At 36.2% G+C, this 13,238-nt stretch overlaps 2 protein-coding genes across 4 annotated transcripts in view; one reads left to right on the top strand and one right to left on the bottom strand.

The window, feature by feature from the left end:
- Positions 1-13,238, top strand: part of LOC148948351 (uncharacterized) — a 95,878-nt gene that overhangs the window by 29,324 nt on the left and 53,316 nt on the right. The window lies entirely within an intron of this gene.
- Positions 134-6,182, bottom strand: LOC148948352 (uncharacterized). Its single transcript, XM_089093894.1, has 2 exons — positions 4,851-6,182; positions 134-1,435 (listed from the first exon to the last, which is right to left on the bottom strand). Exons 1-2 carry the CDS (start codon positions 6,112-6,114, stop codon positions 1,233-1,235), a joined length of 1,467 nt encoding a protein of 488 aa, XP_088950020.1. The 5' UTR covers positions 6,115-6,182; the 3' UTR covers positions 134-1,232.

Raw genomic sequence — 13,238 nt, 5'->3', positions numbered from 1 at the left:
ATCGAAACCAGTATGTCTGCACCTGTGGATTTTGCAGTGAAGGGGGCCGTCGCGGGATGGCAAGTGACAGGAGTCTTGAATATTATGTGTACTACCATATAAATTCCTATTTCATCTGAAACCTAGGCTAAAGCAGGTCATTTACTATTTATTAAACAAAAATAGGGTAAAAACTTGAACATAAGAAAGTAGAACAAGCCGAGTAAAATAGACACAAAAAGACCATCCTAAGTCGTAATGTAAATTACATCTATATTAGTTATAATTCCAATAAAAAAAAAAGAAACTGAAAATGTATGGGTGGAATGGACGCTGGCAGAAGGTAGGCGGGAGGGGTAATTAAAACTGGGAATTTGGAATTCTTCTGTTTAGATCTTGCTAGAAACAGCTTTTGGTAGCACTTTTGTCCCCCTCCCTCCTCCTCTGGAAGATTCCCGGCCGCGCACATTGCTGTTGAAGTCTGAGTCTGCTATTGAATCGTTAAATAACGATTGGGGATCAGGCCAGATTGGCTTTTCATTTTTGAAAAACAAATAAAATCCATTTTAGAGATGAAGACGTACTTTTCATTTCTATACCGTAATTTACCCCTTTACTAAGTTTGCGTGGTTTCTAGGTGTGTGGTCGCGCAAGTTACACCCCCCCCCTTTTTTTGCCATTGTGTTATATAGGAATTTACGATGACTACACTTGGTATCACGGCCCGGATACGTGGCAATTTTCCCGAAAAAAAACTTTAAATATTTGTTTAATCAGTGATACGACATTCATTGTAAGAAGTGTGTCACTAAAAAAAATGGTTAATGACTTTTATTTATAATCTTGTTGTATTATAAAAATATAATATGTCTCGTTTTCAAATGAACTAAAAGTCGCGTCAAAATCCGAAGGATTGATTCAGTTTGTATTTATCAACTGAATTCTTTCTGAAGGAAGTTCCCAGATGTGAGCGGTTGAGTAAATCGGAAAGGTAGTTATGGTAGAAAGGTAGTAAGGTAGCTATATCCTCGGAAAGACGTTTGAATTCAAATAAAAAATTGAATTGAAAAATAAAGAAAACTTGGCGTTGTCTCAACATCTACTTTTAATCACCATCTTTTTAGGATTGTACTTGGATGAATTAGTTTTTTTTTTTGTACCAATACTTCATTGGTTCTCAATAAAAATAAATCATTTAATTTTCTATATTGATTTGAATTTCCAAATAAACTCAAGTCTCCTACATTCTCAATCTACAGTTTTTTAATTCGAAAATTGTTAGCTTTTGTTTTGTTTACGCTGCGGAAAACAAGAGGCTTTTGAGTGACGGTGAAGTCAGGATTTCTCTTGGGCTCCGGCTGCAGACGGTTGTTTTCTGGAACAGTAACTATAACACCAGAACCAAAAGTTGATGTGGTTTTAGTGTTTCCTCCAAGATCAGTTGCTTCAACAGTCCCTGAAAAAAAAACCAGATGTTTAATTTCCAGTTCTAGCTTACATCCTGTGAATTAGGTCTTCATAATCGGAAAAACCTCTAGAATTTTCTGTAGAAATGAGTTTGTCTTTTCCAAGGCAGTGAACTGAGTTATTGAGTCATAAACATGAAAACCACACAAATCAGGGGAACTGATAACCTTAAAGGGTAAAATAAGATGGGAACTTTCTTTAAAAAAAACGTAAAAAGAGTTTTTAGTGAAAAAAAAAAAGAAATTGACTACCAGGCCTTAGTTCAATCCCTATTTAAGAAGAGGATAAGATTAGATTTAGCTGCTATAGGCATATTAAGCCGATTTCGGTAGGAAGCACATTATTTAGAATATCTTTTAAAAATTGAAGTTAGCTCTACTTGATCAGTATAGTACAACTATTGTGGTTGCCAACCCAATGGATGTTAAATGATCGACACTCGCTTTCCTTACTCAAAAGCTACTAGCCAATTGAAAAACTTTTCTGTCCACATGATAATCAAGCACGTGGACTATGGTGCATAATATGAATAATTTTAGGCCCAAATTTGTCTAAATACTGTACTAATTTGGGGCGGGGGTATTCTTCTACTGTTTGCTGGCATACTCGTTTTTAAGAATTAAAAACCAGCTTGTTTTTTTATATAGCCCAGTAAATACTTAGTATAATTTTTATCCCTCTGAAAGGTTTTTCAAATGAATCTATAACTTTTGTTGGTGTATTATGTTAGAAGTAAAAGGAAATATTAAAAATAGATTAAACTCTAATATAGATCATGGAGTATTTCAAATTTAAATAATATCCTTAACTCCATCAGATGAAGCAAACTTACTGCTGAGCTATACTACAAAATGTTTTTGAGCAACACCTGCCTAATCTTCATCGTTTTCTCTATTTTCTTTCCCTCTTGTAGACTATGTAGTTGTAAAGACACTATGGACAACCAATTTTGATATATTTGAGTGCTTGTTCAAATGGTTTCGAGCCAGGCATGTACACAGGATTTTTTTAGGGAGGGGGGAGGGGACTGTGCATTGAAGTTTTTGGGATTATAAAAAGCCAGAATTGTATGGCAATATAGACGAAATTGTACGAAAAAATGTACAATTTAAGCTGGACAATTAAGCTGGTAAGAATTAAGCCAGAAAATTAAGCTTGAAACGTTCAAAATATTCAGTCATGTTTTTCTCAGAAAGAGTTTTCGGAAAGAGGGGCGGATCACCAGCATTTTATTTATATATATTTTTTTTTGGGGGGGGGGCAAGAGGGGTTCATATCCGGATAACCAAGGGGCATTGGATATATAATAATTTGTTTCTACGCATTATTGATGGGACTGTCCCCCCTGTCATCAAATACATCAGCCTAATCTTCATCGTTTTCTCTATTTTCTTTCCCTCTTGTAGACTATGTAGTTGTAAAGACACTCTGGACAACCAGTCTTGATATATTTGAGTTCTTGCCCAAGTGGTTTCGAGCCAGTCATGTACATCCCTGGCTCAATTTTTTTTTGGGGGGGGGAGGGGAAGGTGCATTGATGTTTTTGGGATTATAAAAACCAGAATTGTATGGTAATATATACGAAATTGTACGAAAAAAAGTTCAAATCTAAGATGGAGTATGGACTCAAAGCTCCCCACCCTCTCCCTATTTAAGTGCCTAGCTTGAAATACTTCCTTCACAAGAAGTAGAGATTGTCCTCTCGTCTCAAAGGCTTAACTGTTGTTTTTCTCGAAAAGTTTTTCTCAGTAAGGCCTAGTGTATCTTTCTTTTTCTTTCTTTAATGTCGAGGCAATCTCAAATGTCTTAAGTTTTTACTTTATTCCATTTTTTTTTCGGGATTCAATAATAATATACAAAGAATAAAAAAAAAGTATTTTTTATTCAGTAGTATGGGGTGTCTAACCCCTTTTTGTGTGTGTCTACGGTAGCGGCCGACAATTTTGCGGCTCGCAAGCTGCATGCAACTCTTTGGCCGTCATAGTATGGCTCTTGAAAAACGCTTCGTCGTTGTCATTAGGCATGTTCCACAATCAAAATGTGCCTCAAAAAAAGAACAAAACATTACAACTTCTCGTCTCGTGCCTGTCAACATCAATATTTAGAAATTGGACGTATTCCATACTGTTTATCTCCATATTTTCACCCTAACGCATTTTTAAGTTGTGCTATTAGCGTATTTCCAAGCAGATCTGGTATAATCCATGAGCGAAATCACTGTTTTAATCCTTTATGCGACACAACCCATTATGCTATCAAACTAATTATGAGAGAATATGTACTTGTAGTTCACAGGGCAAAAAATGAGAGATAATCGCTCGAGGACTAAGTTTGAGAAATTATCTGGACTGCCAGCTGCGAAAATACTACTTACTCATTTTATTTGCATTAGTCAAATGTTATTCAGTTCTAACTATTTGGTGAATTGAAAATGAGTACAATTGAGTTTAGCATGTGGAGGTTTGTTTCACAGAGGGCTGTGATCTGTTGAATGAAGATGTTAATTATCTCCATAAATTTTTGTTGCTAGGTCTCGATCCAATTTGGCTGAAAGAAAGAGTAACTATCGGTTTGTTTAGAAATTTGATAGTTTATTTTGATTAAACTTAAAGTTATGGTTACAAAGTTCAGTGTTTAGAGATTATTCGTTAATAAATTTACAACTAAAGCACTTCAATATAGTCTCCCCCGTACGACTCTATAGCCAGGAAGGAACAGGTTAGAAACAAAAAATAAAAGAATTATAGCAACAAAAAAAACGGAAACGGAAAACAAAATCCAATATCCCACTTCAAAAATCACCAGCTAGGCAAGGGAGTAGCGCATGATTTCATTTCAAACAATCTATAAAGCGGAAATAACTTTAAAAATAAATATAACTAAAATAATGCTCTTCAGGAGAGACCAAAAAGGAAAAAAAAAACTAAATTATTAACTAGAAATTCTTTTACATTCTTTTTGAAGATAACAAACGAGTGGAAACTCTGGGAGCGTGTTCCAGATCATATTACAAGCTATCAGGGGGTTGAAGTCAGACCGTAATGATGGAGTACAAGAAATAAAAAATGAACAATAATTACATTTTTACGGATTACAACTGTGGCTTTTCATTAGTTGTACAGTCGTGAAGAGGTTGCTTGGAGTTTCTAACTAAAAGAAGGTTTCCGATCACTGGTTTAATGTATCTTCTTAATTTTGTCAATTGTCGTACACGAAATCAATATGCTAGTTTTCTCTGGACCAAACTTCCTTTCGTCAAAAAGTTTTGTCTCACTAAGATGTTTTTAGCTGAGCTATTTACTTTGTTTTCAAAGTTAGATTTGGCTTTGCTAGATTACAGAAGTATTTGACCTATGAACTATTGAGATTGAAAATAAATTCCATGGTAGATTATATACACTTACCTATTCCTCGAACATAGTCCACTGTATCTGGTTTCCAAGTTGTGGCAATTCCATATTTAAAAGTAATTCCTTGGTCTTCAATTGTTTTGACATTTAAAGGATTGTCTATATTTGAGCTTCCGCGATTAGAAGTACTCTGCCGAAAGTGTTTCAGTGTATTTAATGACTGACCATTGACATTATGTACTTCAGTTCCAGGTATATCACGACACAAGGACTGTAGGTGTGAGCCTGATTCTAAATGGTCTTCCGGACCTTTCATAATATTCCATGGACTGTGTCCACATGGATCGAATGGAGCCTGGGAATAATATGTTGGAAAGTCCAAACTATAGACCGGCCTTATTGTGGTGGAAAGCCATTGGGGATAGAATGGACTTTGGGTTGTATAATAAGCTGGATTAGGTCTGGGAGCTTCATAATTGATATCTGGAAAAGGGTATGTTTCCTCTCTTTTCCCATTGTAGACTCCTCCACCGATGACGGAAGGATTAGGCTCTCTTGGAGGTTGATCAATTATAGGATAATACAACGGGTCATAACCTTTTGTTGTCGTATCATAATTCGGATTTGGAAAATAAACTGGAGGGTTAATGGTCGGTGGCTGATATGGCTTTGGTGTAGTAATGCGGCTATAATAAGGTGTTGTAGGCAAAGTGTAGTAAATTGGCTGTTTTGAAACTGGGGCCGGATTGATGAAAGTTTGTCCATAGTTTTGTTCATGATTTATTACAGGATGTGTCGGTCCAGAAAGCTGCTTATGTCCATGATGGACCACGGACGAAATAGGCCAAGCCTGGCAAGGAATCTGAGGCTTTGGGGGATAAATTATTGTAGAGTATATAAGTTCTGGCTTTTTAAATGGATATATGACAACCGGTTTACCTTTGGCACCATATACACTTGGTGGTTCCTGGGAATGATGATAGTGGTAGACAGTATTTGTGGTACCATAAACAGGCATTGGTTTCAATGGCTGATAAGGTTGTTTCACATGGTAAGGATACTGAATGGGTCGTGGCACTGGTTGTATCAAACTAGGGATGTTGTATGTACCTTGATAATTTCCACATACTTGACAAAGATTCTTTTGATTTTGATGTTTATTTATATTCCATGTTCTATCTTGTGCTACTTTTTCTTCACTTTTCTCCCCTTTTAAGATTCGAACCTCTCTTGTTCCACTAGATACTGCTTTCCACCCCTCAAAGTCCAGTTTAACGCAATCAGTTGCACCAAAAATAAGAAGAGTTAGTAGAAACATGGCAGAAACGCTACTGAAGAATTTGAGAGATTCATATATTTCTTTAGGGATTCAGATCAGTAGGCGGATGTAAAAAGTTTAAAAGCATAATAACAAAAATCTGCCAGAACTTTTCAAGGGAGTGTGACTAATATTCCAAGTAGTTAAATCTTGCTGTAAAACAGTAATTTACATCATTTGCAACCGGGAAACGGATGGAAGTTATAAGAAAAAGCGAAAGTGATTATTCAAGCATTAATTACTATTTTCCACTCATGAAGGTTTTGTCAACACCCATGAAATCAATGAAATGACAAGGTCAAAATTGCTCGTCAAAAGAATAGAATATTTATTGTTTATACCTAGAACATCAGCCGCTGGAGCACGATTAGTGGGGTGTCTACCCTTACGGCTTTCGAATCCTGAAAGTATGCGGCAAAATGGGGACATTTTTCGTGTGAATAGAGCAAAAGATGAAGTTTTCTCCAGGAGTAATATTCCAAAACAACATATACCCCTCTCCTCCTTAAATGAAAACAACAAAAAACTAGGAAGGTGTTTTTAATTCACAAAGGAAGCTTTTCTAAGTTTGAATCTTGATTTAAGATAGTTCCTGATAAAATTTGAATGCCGCAGCCAAATTTCATATCGCCCAATGAAGAAAAGAAAAATATTCTCATGCGGGCGAATATCCTAATCGGTATCGTTTCTATATATCCTATTCGGTTCGTTTCTGTTTTGAATGAAAATTGAAAATTTTGTCTCTCCAGACCTTAAAACTGTGTTTAAAATAAATAACCACTTCCTGATTGTTCAGTGGTAAAAATATACCATTGACATTCTTTTGTTGATAGGTATTCAGTTTTTTTTTTTTTTTTTTTTTTTTTTTTTTTTTTTTTTTTTTTTTTTTTTTTTTTAGATATCATAGTTGTAGCAACATTTGCACCTTAGTAAATCGTTTTTTGTTGTTGTTTTTTTAGATACCACACTTGCAGCTTAGTAAAGAGCACAGTACATAGTAACCGAAAATTTCAAAGCACTTTTTTTAAACTTGCTAGCGAGAAAATTTCCTCATCTGAAGATGGTTCAGAAATGATAACTTGTATATTTTTAACTTAATGGTAAAACTTTACTCAAAAGAGCTTGAAACTCCTCAAAAACGACAGTGAATCGAAATGAGAAGTACAACACCAGAATTGCCGTCGAAAACCCTACTCTAGAAAATTAATCTCCAAGCCTGAATAACAAGGGAAATCACTTTTTGCATAGGAAACAATGGTGTGTCTCTGCTTTTTTCTGTCTTTTTTTTCCCTTTTTTATCATCCCAAGAGTTATCGCATTGAACAAGTGGTGGTAATCTTATTCGGAGACTGCTCGTTTGACCGGAAATCGCAATATCTAGTGGCCTTTTCATTGTAAATGACTAACCACGGTCCATGATAACCAAAAATTAAAAACGCGCTAAAAAAAAAAACAACTGGAAAATGAGTAAAAAAAAAAATGCTTTTTCTAGCTATTGCCCATTATCTAAATTAGTATTAATAGTAAAATGTTGTTTTGGAAACAAACTAAAGGGAGTCTCGAAAATAGCCTAAACCTCCCAAATAATGGGGTCGGATCAAAACAATAAATTCGCAATTGGAATCGCCATGGCCAAAAATCCTAGACAGGAAACTTACAGTCCCCTGGCTTGAACAACCACTTTTTTGCATGGTTATGCTACAGAAGTGATTGCGCTGCAGCAAAGTGACGTTTTCTGCCATTTTGTGTCACATAACTTCAATTCTTACCCAAACACGGCTGAAATGCTGAAAAATGTAACTGTTAAAATGACTAATCAATTTTTCATAATACCTTATCCGGGAGTTTTTGATAACCCCCCCCCCACCCCCCTCCCATCTTAACAAACGAGGAAAAAATCTCTTTCTTTGCATGGTTTGCATGCGTCTCCTTAATTATTTCTAAAAAAAATTCTGCCAGGGCTAGCAGGCTAACATAAGATCTCAAAGAGATGTCTAATGGCTCATTTAGACCCCGGCGCCGCGCTGATGAGGGAAGACCGGTGGCGGCAGGGCCAAAAATAGAGCGCCACGCCGTGCCGCCGGTAAGAAGTCGGTGGCGCGCCGCCGGCGCGATCAATGTTGACCGCAAGCATTAATGTTTTTATCAGTCTTTCTGAAATCACAGCTTAAATTTACAACAGATTCGAGCCTATTCATGAGTTCAAAAATTCACAGGTCGCTGGCTGGAAACTGGCCTTCTTCGTTATTCATCAAGAAAAGTAGAAATCTGGTAGAAACGAAATGGCTGTGGCGTTTCAGAACCCTTGCATAATACGAGTAGTTGAAGTATGTATTAATTATGTATTCTTATCATAAATAATTATCAAAATTAGTAGTTTTTTTCATCGAGCAATGCTGCATACAAAACTTCAAATATCGTATAACAAATTTCGTCATTTATCTGGGTAAAAATTTTGAATATAACTTTGAACTTAGAAGCTTAATTCTGTCACAATGTTCTTTGCCTGTATCTATTTTGTTACCTTTAAACCAGTTGAAATGGACGACTTTTATATCTATTGTTTTTTTTTTTTTTGCTCTTTTGGATTCTTGAGAAGCCTTCTTGTATTAAAAACTGGTTTTTAATAACAATTTAAAAAAATGCATTTTAAAGTTTGTTTTGGCTTCTTTATAGAATATATGTCATGTAGGCTAAGGCTGAACTGCCGCTTTTTTATTGGTTTTGGCTGTTCTTTTGGATATTATTCATTTTTCTTTTGGGGTTTCATTCCAAATTATAAACAGATAAATACCTAATATCAGTCACATTATAAACTGTATCACATGAGAACATTTCAATTACAATGAAACAATAAAAAAAAATCAAGGTACTATCACTTAAATATAATAACTCCTTATGCCCCCCCCCTCTGGATACCATCTTGATAGGATACCGTCTCTGCTTTAAATAAATAAAAAATAATCAACTTATTGGCACCCCTGCTTGAAAAAAAAATCGAGGTATTATCATTTAAATATGATAGCTCACTACCCCGTCCCCCGGGATACCACCTTGATAGGATGCCGTTTCTGCTTTAAATTAAAAAAAAAAATAACTTTTTGGGATCCCTGCTTTCAATAAAAAAATTCGAGATATTATCATTTAAATGTAATACCTCCCTACCCCCCCCCCCTCTGGATACCACCTCGATAGGATACCGTCTAAGCTTTCATTAGAAAAATAATTTACTTAATAATTGACTAGGTCACTGTATGGTTTAAACAAACACGCAAAATAACGTTAAACAGCTTAGTGTTCCTTGAAAAAAAAAATTGAAGGTATGAGTAAAGGGGTACAAGAAACAACAAAAATGTCGAAATTATTAAGATATACCTCAAATTACTGAAAAACTGAGTCAGAGATTCGCCATGGCATTCAATAAGATCCAAAGAATCTAATTAAAAGGGAGCACACACAAAAACCAAATTACGCCAGTAGCCTATGAGAAATCGCAAAATACCCAAGATAATGAACAAGTCCTAATGGGGGGCCCTGGGTCTATCAAAATATTTCAATGGTTTCTCAGGGAAATTGACATCATTTTTTTCTGTCTCCACTTTAAATGAAAAAAATAATTATCTTCTTGGCATCCCTGCTTTCAATAAAAAAAAAATGAGGTATTATCATTTACAAATGATGGCTCCCTATCCCCTCCCCCCCTATAGGCAATAATTTAAAATTTATTTATGAAGCATATTTTTGGGGTAACTTCCGGTTCAATTTTTAATTCCCCAAACTTGTACATAGCTTAGTCTATAGCTAAATTTTGTCTCAATAGAAGGTTTTTTTTTGGGGGGGGGGGTGGTAAAAATTTTTCAGAAAGAAGATTGTATTTTCTATTAGGGTTCAATAGTTAAGTGTTAAACATTACGAAAGCCTGATCTTAAAACAGCACAAAAAAACAATCTGCAAATTTACAATTCAGTTGTACAAACAATCTGCCGGCTGTCAATTTCAAAATACAACTGAAGGCTGAAGCTGTATAGTAGTGAATGCGTTCTATAATTCTATTCAACTTGAAAATAAAATTGTTGACAACGAATGATGTAAGAAATAGCGATTAGGAAACTGCATTCGAAATAACTTAAACTCATTTCATAAAGACGATTCTTTTTTTGTCAACATATGAAGAACTGTGTATATTACAATATTTGCAATTGCATATTGCATCTGTCGGGTTTTTATGCAAAGTAACAAAAGAGACGAAAATTCATGAACAAGAGAGTAGTGAAGAATAATGGTATGCAAAGTAATATTTGGCAGGGAAAGTCATTGGTGATAAATCGCTAGGGGCGACACCGTGATTCCGTGAATTTCGAAGAATCTGGGAACAAAATTTTTTTTCGGGGCTGCATATAAATTTGTGAAAAAACACCCGAAACTTTAGGGTTAGTCCAAGCACTCTTTGAGTGCCAAGCGGGAAAATCAAAATACTAAACCACATGAGAAGAAAAAGCTCTGTCTGTGCGGTTGATGGAACAAAGCACTACTGCAAAATCGATTTGAAGTCGACCGAACGCCGCCGCTTCTGCCGGCGGTGACGCGTCTGTGACACGCTTGCGGCGTTCGACTGGGCCTCTCGTCGGCGGCGTTCGGTCGATCCGTCGGCGTGGCGCCGGGGTCTAGGCTCATTTACAAGCAGCCGCTCATATCTACTTCCCTTTCATAAATTCGTCTTGTTAATTCCATCGTAAGTCTCATTTGGTACCAAAAATGGCACTTCTGGGTGCCATTTCCAGGACGGAAAGGCTAGAAAGAACATAGCAAGGGTACCGTTGTAATCTTTGTGATCGAAACCCATAACCGGAAATTTACAGTCCCCCTTCTTAGATTCTTCTTCTCCGAGCCCAGTAAGTGGAAACTGAAAAACACTTGAAAAAAAACTGCCCAGTGATCCCTGTGGACAGAGTGTCATTTATTTTGGTATCTGTAATTTTAAGTTCGTCTTAGGTTTTGTTTATTAATTCATAGTAATTTATGTTCGTTTTTAGTTCGCCTTATTATATGACTTCATGTCTGCTCTGCTTGTATTTGAATGTTTTTTATTTGGAAGCAACCCAAAAGTAAATGCATGGAACCAACCAGTCCCCCCTCCCACTTATAAAAAAAAACTACAATTTTCTTTTAGACCCAGGGTCCATGGGGCAATTGTTTTGAGACTAGAATTGCTAACCGATAGCGTACGCAACTGTTTTGTGACCATGGCCTTGAAGTAGAGTGGTGGCCCGGCCACGAGGCAATCCAGATGAGACTGGTTTCCAATCAGTCTAAAACCCGTTCCGTATGAGCCTCCAGCCGTGGTCACAGTTGCGTTGCAGAGTGTGGACTCAAACATTTTCGGGAGCCACCGCATTGATAATGTCCAATTATTTTAGCTCTCAACATGTCAGACCAGGAATTAAACGTGAAATTCGTAGGAGAAGTGGAGAAGCATGACGAGCTAACTATAAACTTCCAGATTACTCAAGGAAAGACGTTAATTCTAACAGTTCTTTTGCTACTAAGAACAGACGAGACTTTGCATTCTTTTCCAAGTAGGGATGGACCCAATACTCCCTCTGAACCCTATGAAACCTGCGGTACTCATAGTAATCAATTAAGTCTTCGTCGGAACTCTCACATAGTTAACCACACTGCATTGCTCAATTAGATAAACACAACTGATCCGCAACCACTCGCGTCCGTGGGCGGAGACACGTTTCATTTTGGTGGTAAACCGGTTGCCCCGTGGACTGTGGGCTTTAGGGGCATAAAATTTCATAGGTAGCAGAAAATAGAAGACTAATTTGCAAGGCTCTTAACTGTCTTTCATCGGCCATAATATCAATAACTTTTTACAATACAATTATATTTCTTTAAAAAACCTCAAGCAAGCTCAGTCTTTGGTAAAGTGCTATTTTTTAGAATTTGAAGAGTTCTTGGAATTCTTTTAAGTTTCAATTTCGCTCTTTACTTCCTTAAGAGAAACTTTTTTTTTTGCCATGATTTTTTTTTTCATCCTTTTGCAATAGCGTTGCATAAAGATATTTATTCAATCTTGGTGATGAAACTAAAGATGTCAATAGGATATTTTTGTAGAATAGGACATTAATAATAGGTTTTTGTTCCTCTCCCTTTAAACTTTTCCACAAGATTAACGTTTCAATTGTGGGGGGGGGGGGGAGTTAAAAGGGCTCCCTTCCCCTCTTTGTCGATTTTAAAAACAAATAATTTTGGTATTGTCATCGAAAATGCCCTTTTACTAGTATTTTCCGTCTGACGTCCTAGATACAAAAAAAATTCTTTTCCAGCTTTTCCCCAATAGTTATTTTCCTTTAATTACGTTGTTCCATTCTTCAGTAACAACCAGGCATGTTCCATTGCACATACCCTCTGGAATATATAAATTGCGCATTAGTACAATTATCTTATTTTTCTTTACTCTTAAGTCATAAGGTGGCAAATCAGGAATTTCAATTTAATTTTAAAAATCCTGCGGAAATTCAATGCCTTCTTCCTGTTTATCCTTCACAGAATCAACCTTTTATAGGATTTATATTCGCCTGGGAGGCGGTCAAAAATTTCAGCATTAATTTTACTTACTTCATATGTACTTGGTTTTGTGCCACCCCTTGTTGGTGTCGAATATTACGACGCCGCTGTTCTTCTACCCTAATATTTCTTTTTTCTTCACTTTCATTTTGACTCGTTCTTATTTTTGCTGTCGCTTGTCTTTAACAGCACAATTCTTCGTTCTTCACTTCATTTTGACACGTTCTGATACTCGCTTTCTTGTTGTCGCTTGTAATTCTTGCTGCCGTTTATCTTCTAACTGCATATTTCTTTTGTTCTCGCTGTGGCATATCTTTTAACCACATATTTATTTGTTCCTCACTTTCATTCCAAATTCGTTCTACTCCTTGTTGTCCCGCATATTTCTTTATTCTTGACTTTTGTTTTTGACTCGTTGTAATTGTCGCTGACGCAAGTATTATGATTGTATATTTCTTTGTTCTTCATTTGTTTTAATCATTACTTTAGACATTTTTTCAATACCCTTTATCTTAGCTGCTCGGATTGGAATTGTCACGTGTGATGGTCTA

Source organism: Artemia sp. Qi Xiang Cuo, chromosome 9, assembly GCF_049724085.1.
Source record: "Artemia sp. Qi Xiang Cuo chromosome 9, ASM4972408v1, whole genome shotgun sequence".
NCBI lineage: Eukaryota > Metazoa > Arthropoda > Branchiopoda > Anostraca > Artemiidae > Artemia > Artemia sp. Qi Xiang Cuo.
The sequence above is the reverse complement of the archived record's forward strand: the minus strand, read 5'-3'. Positions and strand labels throughout refer to the sequence as shown.

Excerpts from the sequence above, each read along its gene's own strand:
- LOC148948352 (XM_089093894.1), bottom strand. The coding sequence starts at position 6,114 with ATGTTTCTACTAACTCTTCTTATTTTTGGTGCAACTGATTGCGTTAAA. Across the intron at positions 1,436-4,850 it reads GGACTATGTTCGAGGAATAG|GGACTGTTGAAGCAACTGAT; the intron begins GTAAGTGTATAT and ends TTTTTTTTTCAG.